At 47.6% G+C, this 21,520-nt stretch overlaps 2 protein-coding genes across 2 annotated transcripts; both read right to left on the bottom strand.

Moving 5' to 3' along the window:
• Positions 1 to 7,020: 7,020 nt before the first annotated feature.
• On the bottom strand, positions 7,021 to 9,204 carry LOC123184629 (pyruvate decarboxylase 2). Its single transcript, XM_044596720.1, has 3 exons — positions 8,419 to 9,204; positions 7,628 to 8,278; positions 7,021 to 7,554 (listed from the first exon to the last, which is right to left on the bottom strand). Exons 1-3 carry the CDS (start codon positions 9,090 to 9,092, stop codon positions 7,077 to 7,079), a joined length of 1,803 nt encoding a protein of 600 aa, XP_044452655.1. The 5' UTR covers positions 9,093 to 9,204; the 3' UTR covers positions 7,021 to 7,076.
• Positions 9,205 to 15,808: 6,604 nt separating this feature from the next.
• On the bottom strand, positions 15,809 to 16,923 carry LOC123184628 (uncharacterized). The gene is made up of 3 exons (XM_044596719.1): positions 16,798 to 16,923; positions 16,623 to 16,726; positions 15,809 to 16,421 (listed from the first exon to the last, which is right to left on the bottom strand). Exons 1-3 carry the CDS (start codon positions 16,821 to 16,823, stop codon positions 16,183 to 16,185), a joined length of 369 nt encoding a protein of 122 aa, XP_044452654.1. The 5' UTR covers positions 16,824 to 16,923; the 3' UTR covers positions 15,809 to 16,182.
• Between the last annotated feature and the right edge of the window lie 4,597 nt (positions 16,924 to 21,520).

The following is a 21,520-nucleotide window of genomic DNA, read 5'->3' as shown; positions in this document are numbered from 1 at the left end:
CACGTTGGGCCTCGTCCTCGACCTCACCATGAACAATGCCGACGACCTCTAGAACGAGTGTGACGTGTCGTACCTATGCATGCGAGCAATATGTGTGTCGTGCCATACCTGTGCCATCATGGGTGGCATCTTGAGGATGTTCTTGGTGCCGGGGACGGAGTACACGAGCTGGCCTGGCACGGCGAGGTCTGGAGTGGACAGGTCGTCGATGAGGTCGTAGGCGGCTTCAGCCTCCACGAACGGGACTCCTTCGCCGGTGCACTCCACGGTGAGCTTCATCTCCCCGGTACGAGCATGCGAGCCAGCGCACTCGTGGCACCTTCGATGCCAGAGCACTATCGCCCTTCTCTCCAAGCTTGACCCCACCTGTACTACCCTCCCACCTCTCCTTGGGCTTGTAGTCTCCCTGGCTCACACCACCCAGTTGCTTCTCCCAAGTCGTCTCTTCCCAGCGGTCGTACTACAAAGACGAGGACGAAGTCATGACGTGGGCGGCTATGAACAGGAGCACTATATGCAGGTTTGCCACGTGCTTCGGAATCTTCTAAGATACTAAGCTTCCCGTATTTGGAGCCTCGGGTGCACATTGAATTGTTGGATTGCTATGGGCCCGCTTGTAAGGGTGTGTTATGCTAGTGGGTGGCGCCGCTCTCTCCGGTGGAGGGCGCTGCGGGTGCTGGCCGTCCCTCCGGCCGTGCGGGCGGCGGTTGGACGGTGGAGGTGCCTCGTTGCTGCGGGCTGCTCCGATGGCTCCGCCAGATCGGATCTCCGGCCCCTTCCGTCTGCTCTGCATCCTCTCACCGGTCTGGATTCAGCGCGCCCGTGCTGCAAGATCTGGCCCCTGAGGTGCGGTGGAGGAAGCTTGGAACGGGGGAATCCCCTGGTCGATTCCGCATCGACCTCGACGAAGGCGGTGCATCGGCTCCGAATCCCCTCCTGAGGGCGCATTGAGTTTCCCTCCCTCCACCTACCCTCCCCTGTTTTTCCCCAGGTGAAAAACTAGGCTTTGGCCGGCTGTCGACGGCGCTCCATCATCGTGGTCCTCCTTGGAGACATCGGCTAGGGGTAGGGGTTGGGTTGGGTGCCTGCAGTTCTTGGTTGGTGGCGGCTACGGTGTAGTGCTTGCTCGGGTTTCCGGCGGTCGTGGAGATGAGGTGTTGTGCCCTGCTATCCTTCAGTTGTTGCTGCCCTGCCGTGCTCGTGCTCCGCTGGCCGGTTTACGTCATCCACGTGTTGTGGCACGGCTTGGATGTAGAGGAGAATGGTTCTCCTTCTAGCATTTGCACGTCCGGGTTGTGGCACACCCAATGTTTTCCTCCCTGCAGGCACGATCCTCCTCATTTTTAACTTATACTGATACTAGAAGAACGCCCGTGCGTTGCAACGGGGCCATATTAACTTTAAAAGTTCAATATCAATTATGTTAATATTACATTTAATATTCTCATACATATTAAGTGACATTGACGACCTTTTTTACCATCAAATTCTCACACACACACCCTCTCCCTCCCTCTTCCTCACTCTCTCTCCCCCTCTTTCTCACCCGGGAGGTGGGACGAAAATAAACACGGAACGGAGACTACCAACTGAGACATTAGGAGTAGAGATCATTTAGTTGATAAGAATAAATAGAAAACGGTGTTAAAAATGAGAAACATATTAGAATACATTGAAAACCCAAAGGACGACGTAAAAGGGGATTCACCCTGCCCCCGGGCCTTGCCATCGAACCGGCTCAGCGGTCCAGTCCCCGCGCAGTCGTCTTCTCCTATTCCCCGAGCCGCGTCGCTATAGAGCTGGGCTCCCGCCCGACCACCTCGCTGGCATCGAAGGGGAATGGATAAGGGTGACGCCCTTCCTTCATAGGATACCCAAAAAAAAATGTTGGGTACACCTTCTATCACAGATCCGAAGGCAAGATATTCATTGCTGAAAATGGATCCTTTCTAGAGAAGGAGTTTCTCTTGAAAGAAGTGAGTGGGAGGAAAGTAGAACTTGATGAGGTAACTGTACCTGCTCCCTTATTGGAAAGTAGTTCATCACAGAAATCTGTTCCTGTGACTACTACAGCAATCAGTGAGGAAGCTAATGGTGATGATCATGTAACTTCAGATCAAGTTACTACCGAACCTCGTAGGTAAACCAGAGTGAGATCCGCACCAGAGTGGTACGGTAATCCTGTTCTGGAGGTCATGTTACTTGACCATGACGAACCTACGGACTATGAGGAAGCGATGATGAGCCCAGATTCCGCGAAATGGCTTGAGGCCATGAAATCTGAGATGAGATCCATGTATGAGAACAAAGTATGGACTTTGATTGGCTTGCCCAATGATCGGTCAGCCATTGAGATTAAATGGATATTCAAGAGGAAGATGGACACTGATAGTAGTGTTACTATCTACAAAGCTAGAATTGTCGCAAAAAGATTTTCGACAAGCTCAAGGTGTTGACTACAATGAGAGTTTCTCACTCGTATCTATGCTTAAGTCTGTCCGAATCATGTTAGCAATTGCCACATTTTATGAAATCTGGCAAATGGATAAACAAAACTGCATTCCTTAATGGATTTATTAAAAAAGAGTTGTATATGATGCAACCAGAAGGTTTTGTCAATCCTAAAGGTGCTAACAAAATATGCAAGCTCCAGCGATCCATCTATGGACTGGTGCAAGCATCTCAGAGTTGGAATATACGCTTTGATAAGTTGATCAAAGCATATAGTTTTATACGGACTTGCGGTGAAGCCTGTATTTACAAGAAAGTGAGTGGGATCACTACAACATTTCTGATAAGTATATGTGAATGACATATTGTTGATCGGAAATAATGTCAAACTATTCTGCAAAGCATAAAGGAGTGTTTGAAAGGAGTTTTTTTAAAGAAAGTCCTCGGTGAAGCTGCTTACATATTGAGCATCAAGATCTATAGAGATAGATCAAGACGCTTGAGAAGTTTTTTCAATGAGTACATACCTTGACAAGATTTTGAAGTAGTTCAAAATGGAACAGTCAAACAAGGAGTTCTTGCCTGTGTTACAAGGTGTGAAGTTGAGTCAGACTCAAAACGCGACCACGGTAGAAGATAGAGAGAGAATGAAAGTCATTCCCTATGCCTCAGCCATAGGTTCTATAAAGTATGCCATGCGGTGTACCAGACCTATTGTATACTCTACCCTGAGTTTGACAAGAGAGTACAATAGTGATCTAGGAGTAGATCACTGGACATTGGTCAAAATTATCCTTAGTGGAATAAGGATATGTTTCTCGATTATGAAGGTGACAAAAGATTCATCGTAAAGGGTTACGTTGATGCAAATTTTGACACTGATCCAGATGACTCAAAGTCTTAATCTGGATAAATATTAAAAGTGGGAGCAATTAGCTAGAGTAGCTCCGTGCAGAGCATTGTTGACATAGAAATTTGCAAAATACTTACGGATCTGAATGTGGCAGACCCGTTGATTAGACTTCTCTCACAAGCAAAACATGATCACACCTTAGTATTCTTTGGGTGTTAATCACATAGCGATGTGAACTAGATTATTGACTCTAGTAAACCTTTTGGGTGTTGGTCACATGTCGATGTGAACTATGGGTGTTAATCACATGGTGATGCGAACTATTGGTATTAAATCACATGGCGATGTGAACTAGATTATTCACTCTAGTGCAAGTGGGAGACTGAAGGAAATATGCCCTAGAGACAATAATAAAGTTATTATTTATTTCCTTATATCATGATAAATGTTTATTATTCATGCTAGAATTGTATTAACCAAAAACATAATACATGTGTGAATACATAGACAAACAGAGTGTCACTAGTATGCCTCTACTTGACTAGCTCGTTGATCGAAGATGGTTATGTTTCCTAGCCAACATGAGTTGTCATTTGATTAATGGAATCACATCATTAGGAGAATGATGTGGTTGACTTGACCCATTGCATTAGCTTATCACTTGATCATTTAGTTTATTGCTATTGCTTTCTTCATAACTTATACATGTTCCTATGACTATGAGATTATGCAACTCCCGTTTACCGGAGGAACACTTTGTGTGCAACCAAACATCATAACATAACTGGGTGATTATAAAGGTGCTCTACAGGTGTCTCCGAAGGTACTTGTTGGGTTGGCATATTTCGAGATTAGGATTTGTCACTCCGATTGTCGGAGAGGTATCTCTGGGCCCTCTCGGTAATGCACATCACTTAAGCCTTGCAAGCATTGCAACTAATAAGTTAGTTGCGGGATGATGCATTACGGTACGAGTAAAGAGACTTGCCAGTAACGAGATTGAACTAGGTATTGAGATACCGACGATCGAATCTCGGGCGAATAACATACCGATGACAAAGGGAACAACGTATGTTATTATGCGGTCTGACCGATAAAGATCTTTGTAGAATATGTGGGAGCCAATATGAGTATCCAGGTTCCGCTATTGGTTATTGACCGGAGACATGTCTCGGTCATGTCTACATAGTTCTCGAACTTGTAGGGTTCGCACGCTTAAAGTTTCGGTGACGATTGTATTATGAGTTTATATGATTTGATGTACCGAAGGTAGTTCGGAGTCCCGAATGAGATCGGGGACATGACGAGGAGTCTCGGAATGGTCGATACGTAAAGATCGATATATTGGACGACTATATTCAGACATCGGAAAGGTTCCGACTGATTCGGGTATTTTTCGGGGGTACCGGGGAGTTACGGGAATACGAGGAAGAAGTAATGGGCCTCATGGGCCAAGTGGTGGAAGAGAGGAGGTAGGGCGCGCGCCCCCCTAGCCCAAACCAAATTGGACTAGGGGGCCGACCCCTCTTTCCTCCTTTTCCTCCTTCTCCTTCCTTCTCCTTCTCCTCCTTCCTTTCCTCCTCCTAGTAGGAGTAGGAAAGGGGAGTCCTACTCCTACCAGGAGGAGGACTCCTCCTCCTGGCGCGCCCATAGAGGGCCGGCTGGCCTCCCCCCTTGCTCCTTTATATACAGGGGTAGGGGGGCACCTCTAGACACACAAGTTGATCAGTTGATCTCTCACAGCCGTGTGCGGTGCCCCCCTCCACCATATTCCACCTCGGTCATATCGTAGCAGTGCTTAGGCAAAGCCCTGCGTCGGTAGCAACATCATCACCGTCACCATGCCGTCGTGCTAACGGAACTCTCCCGTGAAGCTCTGCTAGATCGGAGCTCGCGGGACGTCATCGAGCTGAACGTGTGCTGAACTCGGAGGTGTCGTGCGTTCGGTACTTGGATCGGTCAGATCGTGAAGACGTACGACTACATCAACCGCGTTGTGCTAACGCTTCCGCTTTCGGTCTACGAGGGCACGTGGACAACACTCTCCCCTCTCGTTGCTATGCATCACCATGATCTTGCGTGTGCGTAGGAAAATTTTGAAATTACTACGTTCCCCAACATTGGCACTGCCGCAACAGGTTGCCTGCGCCTATGGTGGTGTGGGCATGGCAGAGATGACGTCCACGTACTCTTCTTACAGGGAGATGACGTGGTCGCCGTCGTCGCCACCACCGTCGATGGTGTCCTTGAACGGCACGGGGCCGACGAGGCGAGAAGACGCACCCAGAGCGGCGGCCATGGTTCTGTTAGCGATGCCTGTTAGCTAGCTGGCCACTCAATCTCAATGGATCTCCAATGAGTTAATAATGGCGCTCGATGAAATCCAGTGTCAGAATTGAATAGGGAAAAGTGTGAGTCTCAGCCCCCCTCCTCCCGCGGCTCTCGCGTCGCCCCGAGTGGGCGACTCGGGGGCGACCAAACCCTAGCCTCCCGAGCCCCCTCTCTCGTTCGCCTCCCCTTCCCCGCCGCCACCTGAGGGCGCCGCCGGCCACCGTGCGGCCCCCGTGAAGGTGGTGGCGAGGCCTTGCTGCCCTGCATCCGCGCAGGGAGCTCTGGTTGCCGGGGCGGCGGCCCTCGATCTGGTGGGCGGCGCCACTCTCTCCGGTGGAGGGCGCTGTGGGTGATGGCCGTCCCTCCGGCCGTGCGGGCGGCGGTTGGATGGTGGAGGTGCCTCGTTGTTGCGGGCTGCTCTGATGGCTCCGCCAGATCGGATCTCCGGCCCCTTCCATCTGTTCTGCATCCTCTCATCGGTCTGGATTCAATGCGTCCGTGCTGCAAGATCTGGCCCCTGAGGTGCGGTGGAGGAAGCTTGGAACGGGGGAATCCCCTGGTCGATTCTGCATCGACCTCGACGACGGCGGTGCATCGGCTCTGACTCCCCTCCTGAGGGCGCATTGAGTTTCCCTCCCTCCACCTCCCCTCCCCTGTTTTTCCCAGGTGAAAATCTAGGCTTTGGCCGGCTGTCGACGGCGCTCCATCGTCGTGGTCCTCCTTGGAGGCGTCGGCTAGGGGTAGGGGTTGGGTTGGGTGCCTGCAGTTCTTGGTTGGTGGCGGCTACGGTGCAGTGCTTGCTCGGGTTTCCGGCGGTGGTGGAGATGAGGTGCTGTGCCCTGCTATCCTTCAGTTGTTGCTGCCCTGCCGTGCTCGTGCTCCGCTGGCCGGTTTACGTCATCCCCGTGTTGTGGCACGGCTTGGATGTAGAGGAGAATGGTTCTCCTTCTAGCATTTGCACGTCCGGGTTGTGGCACACCCAATGTTTTCCTCCCTGCAGGCACGATCCTCCTCATTTTTAACTTATACTGATATTAGTGGATAACTAGAAGAACGCCCGTGCGTTGCAACGGGGCCATATTAACTTTAAAAGTTCAATATCAATTATGTTAATATTACATTTAATATTCTCATACATATTAAGTGACATTGACGACCTTTTTTATCATTAAATTCTCACACACACACCCTCTCCCTCCCTCTTCCTCACTCTCTCTCCCCCTCTTTCTCACCCGGGAGGTGGGACGAAAATAAACACGGAACGGAGACTACCAACTGAGACATTAGGAGTAGAGATCATTTAGTTGATAAGAATAAATAGAAACGGTGTTAAAAATGAGAAACAGATTAGAATACATTGAAAACCCAAATGAGAAACAGATTCTAGTAAATCGAAAATGCCTGGCTCAAATCATCAAAAATCTAGATCTGCTACTGGTGTCTACTGCGGGTTGGGTGGCCTGGAGTTGGCGGCGGAGACCCTGGATCCCCACTCGAGGAGCTCCTTGCTGGTGTCATCCTTGTGCGCCACCACCTCGATGAAGCACAGGCAGTCCTTCTTGTCCCCGGTCGCCGTCTCGATGGCCGCCGTCAGCTCCTCCTCGCACGTCACCTTGGCGGTCCAGCAGTTTCCCTCGCCGTTGTGGATGGCGTCGATGAGGCCGGTGTAGTTCCAGTTCTTGATGACGTTGTAGGGCCCGTCGTGGATCTCGACCTCGATGGTGTAGCCGCCGTTGTTGATGAGGAAGATGATGCTGTTGTGGCCGCAGCGGAGCATGGTGGACACGTCCTGCGCCGTTACCTGGAAGCTGCCGTCGCCGATGCAGGCGATGACGCGCTTGTCGGTGGCGCCCTGGGCGTAGCCGAGCAGCGCCCCGACCGACCAGCCGATGGAGCCGTACTGCATCTGGAACTCGTACCTGCACGCACGGATCACAAGGCTGCTCATATCAACTCAGCAGGACGTGTTAACAAGAAGTAAATCATACATACCCGCAGCCGTCGGGGAGCTTGAGCTTCTGGCAGTTGAACCACGAGTCGCCCGTCTCCGCGACGACGGCGCTGTCGCCGGTGAGCATCTTCTGGATGTGCTTGAAGAGCACGTTGACACGCAGCGGCTCGCCGGGCTCGCTCTCGGGCAGGTGCCCCTCCGGCACCCAGATCCTCTTGTAGTTTTCGTAGGCCGTCGTGTTCTTCTTGAGGCGCTTGCCCAGCTCAGTCAGGAAGTCCTTCATCATGATGCAGCCGAAGGCCGGGCCGTTGCCGACGGTGACGCGGTCGGGCTGCACGATCACCGCCTTCTCCTTCTTGAGCAGGAACGAGTAGCCCACCGAGCTGTAGTCGTTGAAGATGGGGCCGGCGAAGAGGTAGGCGTCCGCCGACTCGACGATCTCGGCGCAGAAGGCCGTGCTCACCGCGCCCCAGTAGGTGCCGAGGAAGCGCGGCAGCGTCTCTGCCACCAGCCCCTTGGCCGACGGCATGGTCGCCACCGCGTAGCCGCTCGCGTCGGCCAGCTCCGCGAATGCCGTGCCTGCCTTGGCCACCCGCAGCTTGGGCCCCGCCACCATCACCGGCTTCACGGCCTTGTCCAGGAAGGCCACCGTCGCCTCCACGGCCGCCTCCAGGCTCATCTGGTTGCTCATCCTGCATGCATTGCACACGTCAATTCATCCGTCAAATATATCTTCCCATGCATGTATGCAGCGCATGATCGATCATGGCACGACACGTATCATCAAGAAAATAAAAGCAGAAAAGAACGAAGGGAGCATACTCCTACAAACCTTGGTGCGAGGAAGTAGGGGACGGGGTCGCGGCTGAAGGTGGGGTGGGGGACGGCGGGGAGGTTGCAGCTGACGCTGATGTAGACCGGCTTGCTCTCCTTGAGAGCCGTGGAAATGGCCTTGTCGATCTGCTCGTGGGCGTCGTCGAGGTTGTTGACGACGGCCTGGTAGCACGTCACCGGCGTGAAGCACCGCAGCTCCTGAGAGAAATCAGGGAGGCCGATGGTATGATGAAGAATCCGGTTGGTGCCGTAGTCGTTGGAGTTCGGCCCGCCGACGATGCAGATCAGGGGAAGGTTCTCGCTGTACGCGCCGGCGATGGCGTTGAGCACGCTGAGCCCGCCGACGGTGAAGGTGACGGCGCACGCGCCGACGCCCTTAGCGCGCGCGTACCCGTCCGCAGCGTAGCCGGCGTTGAGCTCGTTGCAGCAGCCGACGAGGCGCAGCCCGGGCTCGGCGATGAGGTGGTCGAGGAGGGTCAGGTTGAAGTCGCCCGGCACGGCGAACACGTCGCTCACGCCGATCTGCACCAGGCGCCGCGCCAGGTGGCGCCCCAGCGTGGCGGAAGGGGAGCCGACGAAGGTGGGCGCCGACGCCGGGAACGTGGCGGGGCACGCCACCGCGCCGCTCGGCGCCCCCTTGGGCCCGTCCACGGATCCGATGCCCGTCTCCATGGTAGGTCGGTCGATTGAATGAGGTACGTACGCGAGGAGCGATTGGGAGGCGAGAACTGTTTTCTTGGGTGGTTTGACCCGTGTTGGTCGTGGCTATTTATATGACGAGACAATCAAGGACGGCAAGTAATAGAATTGGGCAAGGAGTGCTTTGCTTTCGTTTTTGTCGCCTGCTATGTCGCTGCGTCGTGGGGTCGGGAGCCTCCTCGGGGCCACCTGTCATCCGGCGGTGGAGGGAGTCGGAAGAGGCATTATTTCGTTTGTGAATTGAATCGGGTGTTAATACGGAGGGATTTTGGTTTGGAGAGCAAGACAAAGTTTTTCTTACGCCACAAGGTGGTCGGGGGCCGGGCCGAGGTTGGTTTTCTTCTTCTTCACAAAATAGCAACACGTTTCCTTTCAAAAAGAAAAGTTCCATGAGTGAGGACGTCCTGAAACTAGGTGCATCTACACACGTTTATTTAACGCATTTTAAACAGGTTTTAAAATGTCAAAAAAATCATGCGTACAACTCTGCAAAAATATGTGCATGACACATAGTTTTGCGAAAAATATCTTTTCATTTTGCATCTGCAGAAAAGAAAAATATTAGTGCTGGAAAATAGCGTTCCATGAGCCCCCCCCCCCCCCTTTTTTTGTCTTTTTACAAAGGCCCGAAAAAGGCCGCCTCTTCACGAAACTATATGCATGCACAGAATGTGAAGATGTACGCGTGCAACTTTTCTGGATTTTTTTTGGCACTGAGAAATATATTTTTAGGTGGGTGCAAATATACCCTATTTCATTCATGTATTTTTTCAAGTTTCACTCTAAATCTCTATTCCTAATGTCTGAGTTGGTTGAATAGTATTCACTGTTTATTTTCGTCCCATCACTTTCAACCATTTTATTTCGCTGGTTTTTTTCGTCCCCTCCCCCACCCCACCGGTTTAGTTTCGCATCACCCTCACACAACGAAAAAATCTGAACTGATCAGAACTTTCCATACTGACGCAAGTTATTTAGTTATATCGTTATGTGAAAGAATCAATCACGATCAATCTCTAAAGATCAAAGCTAAATTAATCACCTTAAATCGCTCAATCACATTAATTAGGAAACAAATAACCATTTTTAAGAAATCTCGTTATTAAAGCATTTATGTACCTACTTAATTTGTAATGGAATATTATCTTATTATTAAAGTATTTATGTACCAATTTAATTTGTAATCAAATATTATCCAATGGCAGCAAAAAAAAATGTGAACACCTCATCTCACTTCCATCGTCCTGCCCTATCGCTCGAAGAGTCCGAGCGCCGCCGCCACCACGTAGCCTCGTGCCCTACCCCATCCCGGATTCCTCCCTCTCCCTCACTCTCCGTCTCTCGTGCACGCTCACGCAGGGGATGGGCCGCTCGGCCACTCCCCGTAGGCTGCCACCATCCTCCTTGGCATCGTGTCGTCAGCACCTTCGCTAGTTATCGAGGGTTCCATGAGCTCGGTCTGATCCGGTGTTGTCCGGTTAAGAGTCGTGGTCGCCTTTGCCTCTGTCACATCGAGCATCTCTGTGGCCATTGCCGCGCAGATCGTGTAGACTGCCGTCGATGGTGGCCTCTCTATCACTATGGCGCACTGATTCCCCATGTATCCACCGCATTCGAGGACCTCCTCTGGCAAGGACATAGGAGTCAACTCATTGTTGAGGATGGACGGCCGCTGCCACAAGGTGAGAGCTGCTTCATCCTGTAAGGAGGTGGGTGACGTTGCCGCCATTTGTCACGGACCAACATGGATGCCACTTCCGTCGTGTTGGCATGCAGGGCCGGCCCTTAGGGAGGGCAGGGGGGCGGCCGCCCCGAGCTCCCCCAAATTCAGGGGCCCCTCCACTAGTAGAAAAAGGGCCTATTGTCCCGGTTGGTGAGGGCCTTTAGTCCCGGTTCATGAACCGGGACTAAAGGGTCGGTACTAATGCCCTGACCCCTTTAGTCCCGGTTCAATCCAGAACCGGGACAGAAGGGCCTCCACGTGGCCTGTCCCCTGAGCCCAGGCAGGAGGGCCTTTGGTCCCGGTTGGTGGCACCAACCGGGACCAATAGGCATCCACGCGTCAGCGTTTATGTGGCTGTGGTTTTTGTTTTTTTTTGAAGGGGGGGGGGGTTTGGGGGGTTTTGGGGGGTTAATTTAGGTGTTTCATATATTGTGCTATAGCTAGCTAATTAATAGAGAGAAGTGTCCTCTCTTTTGTCCGTGCTTGGTCGACGCTACGTACCATACATACATACGTATAGAGAGGACTAGCTAGACACGCTAGCTAGCTAGTAAGCAAACAGAAGATCGTCATGAACATATATGCATACAGAGAGAAGTGATATCGACCACCTCTCCTTCTCCGAGAGATTGGTCGAACAAACAAGTTCTCGTATATCTATCCGACACTACCGGCTACATATATACAATAATTATCTTTTACAAATATATAATCTTCTAAAATACGGACGCGTGGTCCACATAGTATTCTCCGTCTTCAGCGATCACGTGGTCAAGAAAGAATGCCGCCAATTCCTCTTGAATTGCTCGCATGCGATCTGGTGCTAGGAGTTCATCCCGCATCCGAAACATCTAATTTTAAGAAGGGGGTCAATACATACATATATATATATATATATATATATATATATATATATATATATATATATATGAATGAAACTCAACACAAATGATGGTAATAAAATAAAATTGTGAATATTGTTATTTACGCACTTCATATTGTTTGTCGGAGTAGCCCCGCTCGCAGGTCGTGTGACGGATGGACTCGCAAATGTAGTATCCACAGAAATCATTCCGTTGTTCCTGCCACAACCACTTTACAAGAAATAGAGGTCAATCAAACTGATAATTAGCAAGCATGCTAAATGGTATTGATGAAACTAGCGCTTGAATCACTAGGAGATGCCTGAAATATGCTACTATATAGTACTTACTTTCGGGTGCCTAAATTGCAGCTTCTTCGGTAGTCCCGGAGCTTTTTTGGTGAAAATAATGTTATCGGGGAGGGGGTATCGGTACCCCCCCCCCCTCGTGTCAAAGTTTCTTCTTTCTCCTCTATTCCTTTCTTTCTTCTTCTCCTCTCATGTTGAAGTTATCGGGAGGGGTATATCGACGATGACAGAGGAGAAGATCGAAGAAAAAAAAGAAGAAAAAAAGAGGAGAAGAAGAAAGGAATAGAGGAGAAGAAGAAAGGAATATTCCTTTCTTCTTCTCCTCTTCTTTTTCTTCTTTTTTCCTCTTCTTGTTTATTTCTCCTCTTCTTCCTCCCCTCTTCTTCTCCTTTCTTCCTCTTCTTTTTTCCTTTTTCCTCTCATTCTTTTTCTTCTTCTTCCTTCTTAAAAATACATGAAGTAGTATTGCTTGTTTTTTTTTTAAAATAATGTTCAAATAAAAATCTATGAACAGAAAACATATATATACACAGAGAACATATATACATTTTTATAAAAATGCAAAAAACAAAAAAATCTAAAAAAAAGACATATAAACAGATATACACATATACATATATACTCATACATATACACACATAATCAGGAAAAAAAACTATATTTGCAAAAAAAGGGGGAAGAGGGGGGCGGTGCCGGCCCTGACCAAAGCGGCGCGGGCGCGAGGCAGAGGCGACGGCGAGGCAGAGGCGACGGCGAGGCAGAGGCGGGGCGGCGACGGCGTCGGGACGGCGCGGCGGGGTGGCCCGCGGCGACGGCGTCGAGGCGGCGCGGGGTGGCGACGGCGTCGGGGCGGCGCGGGGTGGCGACGGCGCGGGGTGGGCCAGGAGCCAGGACCATTGGTCCCGGTTCGTCCCACCAACCGGGACCAAAAGGTCCGGACGAACCGGGACCAATGGCCCATGTGGCCCGGCCGGCCCCCTGGGCTCACGAACCGGGGCAAATAGCTTCATTGGTCCCGGTTCTGGATTGAACCGGGACTAATGGGCTAAACTGGCCTGAACGAAAGCCCTGTTTTCTACTAGTGCTCCCCAGGTATGTATACAACTAGCCTACAAGTTTCGGCCCAGGGAGGTAGTGTGTGGACGCAAGCAAAAGCATCGAACTTTGTCTCAGAAAAAGGAAACGTATCGAACTAGCGATTATCCCTCTTCTCCTTTCAAAAACAACGTAGCAATTCTTTCAATTCCATCACATAGCAATTATAGCTCGAACAAAATCATCACGCCATATTCTACGCCATCCATTCTGTGATAACAAACACACCGCCCTTGCTTCAAAAAAAAAAAAAAAACACACCGCCCTGCTCCTTCCTCCTCCGGTCGCCAGTTCGCCTTCTCCCTATTCCCGGGGCCCCCGATCGTGAGAGGCTAATCAGAATACTCAGTACGCGGCGCCGCTTTGATCTCTGGCCTTCAGGCGCTGGACATGCACACACTCATTGCCGATTCGCCGATCTAATTTCTTTTCTAATTCCTGGAGCAAGACGAGTCCACAACTCCACATCACGTCATCGCGTCATTGTTGAACGCCCTACCACCAAAGCTGATCAGATCATCCAAGGTACTCCATAATCCTTAATACTTACGCACTATACGTTTAGTACTGATTAAGTAATTTATCCTTAACATGCATGGTGCATAGATCTCATCAATGAACCATTAAGTCATTGTTTATTTATTTATTTTTAGCACGTTTAAAAATGATACAATGTGTGGATGATGCAACCAGAGAGGCTCTCTGGATAAAAGAAATCAAGAGAAATAATGGATTGGCGGTTGTTGTTTTGGAGGAAAATAAATAAATTGATAGGAATTCTGAATCTGAACAAGATGGAAATGTTGACATCAATATTCGTGATGAAAATGTAAGTGGTCCTAATAGTATAGTTATTTCAATAGGTTCACAAGCAGAATCTTCTAGTGTTGATGAACATCTAGTTTTGCATTTTTTCCTAATTAAAAATTATGAAATCCACTTTGCTAGATGGTGTAATGTCTACTATAGTGATTTTCAAGTATGCCAGAGAAGTCAATGCCTCTATTGGTTATAATCTTTTTTTTAGTAAATTGGTATTCGCTTCCGCAATTCCAATTATATCAATACTTTCTTTAATTTATTTATTTCATATTTATTACTCCTGGAATTATCTATTTATCGCATCAGTTGAAATAAGTTTTCAGAGTTAAAATTATCAAGTAACTATTTGAGATCAAGGATGATTCAAGAGATTTTAAATGGTTTGACAACATTATGCATCGAGAAGTAATTATTGGATGTGATTGACATCGACCTCATCATAAGTGACTTTGCATCAAGGAATTTAATTTTTGAAAGGTAACATGTAGAATGATTTCATATGTATATTGCTTTGGACGTATTTAAGTGACTATTACTAATATTTCATTTATACATATATTCATTATTGTTGTTATACTGTTTATACTAAGGGCCCCGAGTTCTGGTTTCGCCCCGGGCCCCCAAAATCTCAGGACCGACCTTGTTGGCATGCTTCTCCTGGATCAACAATGAATATCAGCTCTGTCGAGGTCAGGCTTTCTAAATTCTAATTAGATCGGCTTATTAGATTGTCCAATGGACATAGCATGGAGTAGTGATGTACATCAAGTTTGTGGGCGACGATGGTTTATATCTGTTAGATTCCTATAATCGCTTACCTGTAGACCTTGCGCTATATTTTACACCAGGCACGTAAGCTAGAAGTGGATGAGAATTTCTGCACGATCCTCGGATTGCTTGAGATTGCACTGGCGTACGTACTCTCCATGATAATGGAGGAGAGAACATCGTTAATTAATAGTAACAAGACACGATCATCAACTGTGAAAAATAGCAGGTGTAAGCAGTGGTAGTTACCTCCTACTTAGTTTGCTGCCATATGTCCCGTTGTGCATGTACGAAAAGGTCTTACCGGGTTGAAATGGATCCGTTAACAGTCAACTCACTACATTGTTTAATTAACCAATTAGAAAATTGAACGTACTGTTGCAACAACCTACAACAAATCTGCTAATTTCTTGGCCACATGCACATGGATCACGCTGAATGGATAAGTGACTAGTAGCTTAGTATATCTACCCCGTACTTCCAAGTTCCAACAACGATTAACTTATGTACTTTTTTTTGTGAACGATTAGATTATATACTTTTTACTCTCTAGAAAATCAGTGTCCTTCATACTCCATTCTTCAAAGAGACGATTTGTTATACATGCTCCATTCTCAAAAGTAATGAGTTTGTTATACATGCCCCATACAATATACTCTTTATATAGGAATGAGTATGTAGTATCTGTCCTATAAAAAAAGAGGATGTAGTATCTGTCCCGTAGAAAAAGAGTATGTAGTATCTGTCCCATAAAAAAAGGATGTAGTATCTGTCCTGTAGAAAAAGTATGTAGTATATGTGTATTTTCAGTTAAGAATGGGGACACGGGGACTGTGTGCTTTTTGATATACTTCTCGTTTCTCATAAACCTAGTTTTATTCAACAAGTGAGGGTATTCTTAAGAATGTAGTGTATGAAAAAGTAGTATGAAATATATATATAGAAAAAAGTAGTATGGTGTATAAAGAAGTTCTTTGGAGTACATGGTATTTTATAAAGAATGGAGTATATGGTTGGTGTATTTAAAAAAAAAGAGTGTCTCCGACAAGAGTATAGACTCTAAATAAAGAGTATGTCTGAATGAAAAAAATACACGAAGATACCAAGATATTGAAAGGCGTATTCAAAATGTTCTCTCCACATGTACAGGTACAAGTACTATAGTATATTGTGAGATTGCCTCTTGAAAAATTACGTAACTGTAGTATAAAATTAAATGAAGTATCTATGACATACTACACCTTGAAGCAACTGCATATACTAGCTAGAAGACTTTTTTGAGGACATGGGTTGTTTGTCTGATGATGATGCGTGCTAATGCATGTGCATACACAAATCTATGACTTAATGATCAACTTAATATACACATCAGAGCACAGGAGCTCATCGTTGTCTCGACACAGGAGCAGTCATCGGTTGTGAGCAGCCGTTCGTCGTTGTTGCCGGGAGTAGTCACTGGTCGGCTGTGTGCAGTTGTATGTATATCATCGTGGCCACCATTGTGCGAGACCATTCACACGTAAGGCCAGGTACAGTCGTTCGTCGTCGCCGCCGCCGCGCGGAGCAGTCATCCATGGGTTGTTGTCATGGCAGAGATGAAGTCGTAGGTCTCCGTCCCATGCAACGCTAAAGCAAGCAGTCATCGACATATGAAGCCGTACACTATCAGTGCCGCCGCCGCCCGTCAGAGCAGTCACAGATTGGTTGTTGGTGCTCGTTGAGGCTGAGTAGGGATAGCCCGTACAATGTAGCCACGGTTGCAGGTTGCGTCGCCGGCGGTGCAGTAACAGGGAAAATTGATCCATGCATCAACAAAAAAACAGAAAGAGATTAGCATGATGTATGTGCATGAAAATAAGAACAATTAAAAATCAGCTAGCATGATGCGTGTGTGGAAATCACATAAAGGTGCATGCCTCGTTACCTCCTTTTACTTCTAATGATTTATCCCGATTCAGCTTCCTCTCGTAAAGAGAGAGCAGATGAATCAAGTCAAGCCCATTAGCAAAACGAAATTGTTGTGCGCCACTGCTTGGCCATGAAAAAGGGAAATCAATTAGCAAGACACATGGATGGAAAACAGTCACGTAATTGCGTACCTCTGATCTCTTTTGGTAATTTCCATCGATCTTAATCTTGTTAATGGATGGGGGAAGAGAGAGAAAGATAAAGAGGATTATTGTTAGGTTGCATCCAGATCTGATTTTTCTGAACGCACCTTACCTCCGATCGGTTATAGTACTATGTATACACAGCGAAGACCAAACAAAGGTCAGAAGTACCAAGAAAATCGGACCGGCCAACCAACCAATCGGGCTTCAAAAATATCAGTTTTCCTCGACCCGCAACCCATTAAGAAAATCAATCCTCGACACCGTGATGAGATCGTACGGCAGTAAGGATAGGGGTAGTTACCCCTTAGTGGTAGAATGCATTTTCCCTATTTATATATATATGCACCGCTTTGCTAGCTCCAATAATTCTATTGATTACTCATGCTGCTTCAATTGGGTTGTTACGAAAACATGAAAAGTACTTTAAAATTATTCTAAGTTGTATGACACCCAATAAATATATTTATTGGTCATGCTGCTTTAGTTGGGCTGTTGTCGACGTTGACATTGAAAATTCTACTGCCACGGTTCGTACCCAAGTCTGCACCAGATGATCAGAATACTAACTATTGTAGGTGATGCTCTTTCTTCCCAGTTTTCACTTTTCATTAGGGCCTTATATAAGGTTAATTGACTGGCGGTATGCTTGCTCTGGTCCCGAGAAAGAGGATGAACAGAGAATGATGATCGATTGCTGCTACTGCACTATATATCTTGTGAATTAGCAAGTAGTACAGAGTACAAACTGTATAATGTTTTCCTCAAAATAAAAGATTGTACAACCGATACAATTGGTCATATATAAATTATGCTCTTTCGTGCTAAATTTTATTGCTGCTATTTGCAGATGAAGTGGATACTACTAGTGTGTTACTATACGATACTATGGACATACAATAAAAAAGAAAGTATCAGTGCAGTTACCATATTACGGGCATTTTTGTTGCTTACCACCAATCGTTGGGCTTCTCTATTAGCAAGAAGTCGATTTGTCAGTGGAGACATAGCTACAAGGATGTAGTATTTCAACTTTGAGGTTATTTAAGCTTTTGGATTTTAGATTATAGTTGCCATCAGCAAACAAGTATGCTCTTGTACTAATGTCTGTCAGTTATCTTTAATCTGTAGAACTTTGTAATTTAACTTTTTTGATATTCTGATTTGGACAGTTGGATTTAGGGAGAACCCATTTTGATTACTTTTCACCATTGGATTTACGGCGTATCGCCATAGGACCAACGAGAAGACCACATTGGAGACAGACTAGGTTTCACTGCCCTCCTCTGACCCTCCTGCCTCAAGACCATCGCTTGTCTTATGCATCAACGTGTTTATAATTTTTTTGTTTCCGATTACATGGAGTGGCAAAGATGAATTTACAATGAAGTTTCACATTTATTTATTTGTTTATTTTATGCATATAATTAACAATGTTTTCGGTTTTATAACCCATGATAAGAACGGTCAAATTATAACCCATAATCATATAAGAATCGGAACATACCTTTCTGATTGTGAATACATTCTTCTTCATTAAATGCCAAAAGTCGCACTTATGTGATCTTCAGTAAATAGTTCCCGGTCAGTACACCATGGCAGTTATCATGTTGAAAATTGTTAACATTTTTGTTTGCACATTAATATCGAACATTACCTACACAAAGCTTGTCCAAATTTCTGTACAGAATGGTATGTTCTTTCTCTCTACCATTCCCTTTTCCACAGAACAGGGCTACTAGGTTTCACACCCTCCCTTATCCCATCCTGCCTTCGTCCTGTGCTCCTGGGTTCCACCCCATGGTGATACATACCATTATAGGTACTCCCTCCTTCCATCTATATAGGGCCTAATGCGTTTTTCGAGGCTAACTTTGACCAAATGTTAAAGCAATAATATATGACATGCAACTTACACAAAGCACATCATCAAATTCGTATGTGAAAGGAGCTTTCAATGATATAATTTTCACATTATGCATGTCATGTAGTATTAATTTTATCAATAGTCAAATGCGGTCTTGAAAAACGCATTAGGCCCTATATAGATGGAAGAGGGAGTAATGCGGAATTTCCTTGTGGTTAGTAATGGGTGCGACAAGGCGCAAAAAAGAAAAAGAAGTAATGGGTGCGGCAACTACCTTTGAGTGTTTACCATTCTCCGGTGTACACACATGTCATTTGCTAATTAAATGCACTCTTTTTCTTCCTTGAATAGTGCCCGTGAGAACTGTTTCATTTTAAAAGCAGACAATATGCCATCTTTCACAGTACATGAGGACCATTTCATTGATTTCCTAAAGTTGAAAATAAAAACATCATATGATGGTAAAGCGAGAAGATAAAGTTTGGGATTTGACAATAATACTAGAGTAAAGGCGGATGACGAGATAGAGGTAAAATTTGGCCCCATAGAGAAAAGACCCCGCTCGAGTGCCGCTCCTGGCGGCACCAGGGCACCAAACCCAGCCGCCAAAGGATAGGCCAAATCAAGCGGCATGCCGCCACTGTCGCTGGCGCTTGCGTGGCGGTGGCGGGGCACCCATACGTCATTCTGACAATGGTGATGGGAGCTCGTGGCGGCGGCCCCGAGGTTGGTCGCGACGCTGGTCTGGTCGATGTGACTGCAGATGCGGCGGTCCCCTTCAACTGCGTGGGTGGCGACGAGGCAACCGGGAGATGGGTGTCCTTCTTCATGTTGCTTGGGAAGCGGCCTTGGGGCGCCTCGACGACATCTGGCAGGGATGACGTGGCGGTTGGTGGCGCTCCGGCGGCTACTGGCTGTGGATCCGACAGTTGGCTACTTGCCACCCACTCCAAGGGCGGGGTTGCGGCTGTTGCGGGTTGCTCGGGCTACGGCCCGGCAACTCTTCTCTGTGGGATGGGGAGGGGTAGCGGGCCCCCTCCAGGCTTGGTGCGATGAATCTGGCCATCTTGCTAGCCCGGCGTGGTTGTGGCATGTTGGAAGCTGCTGGAGCGGTGGCCCCGGATTTGGTGTTAGCGGCTTTGGCTGGGAGGAGGGGGTGGTGCGTGCGTCTAGACGTGGTGCATCGTGGGACCCCATGACAAGTTCATTGTCGGCCTCAGCGGGATGGGGTTTGTTTGTTGTGCCGGTGCGAGCAGTTGATGGTTGAGTATCCCGGGAGAAATCCTATGTTTGGCCTTTGCCGGGTCCGGCGACGGCGATGCCCGTGGGCGTCGTGCTCTTTCTTGGAAGCATTATTGCTGTGCGGTACTCCTCTCGGCCCGTCCCCGCGACCTTGTCTCCGGAGGGAAAGCTCAGATCCTCAGGATCGTGCGACAAAGGGGCCTTCACGTCTTCTTCCTTCTTTGGGGCATCGTCTCAGAGTCGGCCACTACCCGGAGACTGGTGGATGGTGGCATGTTCGCAACGGCATCTTCGCCATGTAGTTTGTTGAGGCATCCATTTCGGGGGCAATGGTGTCTGTTTGGCAACGATGATGGAGTCGAGAGGAGCTTCGTTCGTGGCTCGGGCTTCAGTAGTCAGATCTTCTCGACGTGTCCGAGGTGCTCTTTCTCTAGTTGTTTGGTTGCTTTGAAGTCAAAACTGCAGTGTCGCTCCTGCACATTTCCCTTGTGATTCTCATCGTCAGAGTCAGAGTTGTCGGTTGTTTGCGCATGTGGCCTTCTGTAGGCATGTGTCGTCATGGTTTCGGTGCAGCTAATTGCGGGGTTGGCTTCGACGATGAAGGTCTATGGTGAAGTCAGAGTTGCTCGTTCGGAGGTAACCAGTGATGACGATGACGCTTGCAACTACTCACCAGATGTCTTTTCCTCTTTGTAGCTTTATGTTCTATGTCGATAGCCAGGTTGGCCGGTGTGCCCATGTTATGTGGGTTGAATATATCGGTTTTAGCCTGGTTTCCTATCAATTAACGAGCAATTCTCACTCTCTAATCAATGAAAATGGCATGTCTTTTGCCTCGTTTCAAAACAAGAGATAAAGGTGAATGGGGAGGAGGGACGACAAGAGATAGGCCGCTTTGTTTTTCACTGATGGTTAAGGAGATGCTGCCTCCGCGAGAAGAAATACGAGGATAGAAAGAATTGGGTTGCATTCGATCTAGAGGTATCCAGAGCATAGGATTGGAAGCATGTGTAGGAATAGAAGATGATTGCAGCTATAAAATGGAGGAGCAAGAAACCAGAAAAAAGCTTACAACGAGGCCCGCGGTAATGTTTACAACGAAAGATGATTGCAGATATAAATTGAGCATTGTTTACATATTCATTTTCGGCCTGTGGCAATGCACAGGCAGTCTACTAGTATGTAATACAATCCACAATTAGGTAGCTAGTATTTTATTCTATAAGGGAGTCTCCAACGCTGACCCGAAAATTTGCTCCGGCATTCGTCCACGGACAACCGGAGCAGTCCGCGTACATGAATGCGAGAGGCGGCCATCCAATATTATCTTGTATATATCCGGTAGTAAAGGGAAATTTCAAATTCAAATAAAGTCTGATCCATAACGTCCTCTGGATCACATGTACGATCACAACCAAAGAGACAAGTATGCTTAAAGTTTTTACATGCCCAATCACAAAAGAATACCAATTCGGCAGTCCGTGCAAAAAAATCAGCCCCACCAAACCGGTAATCCGAGCCTCCAAGCTCACGCTCAAGGTGCCGCCGCCATTGCCACCGCGTATGAATCCTTTGCTTCAGCCTCCTTTTCTGCCGCTACGT

This window comes from Triticum aestivum, chromosome 2A (assembly GCF_018294505.1).
Source record: "Triticum aestivum cultivar Chinese Spring chromosome 2A, IWGSC CS RefSeq v2.1, whole genome shotgun sequence".
Taxonomy (NCBI): Eukaryota; Viridiplantae; Streptophyta; class Magnoliopsida; order Poales; family Poaceae; genus Triticum; species Triticum aestivum.
This window is presented reverse-complemented; position numbering and strand designations above follow the sequence as displayed.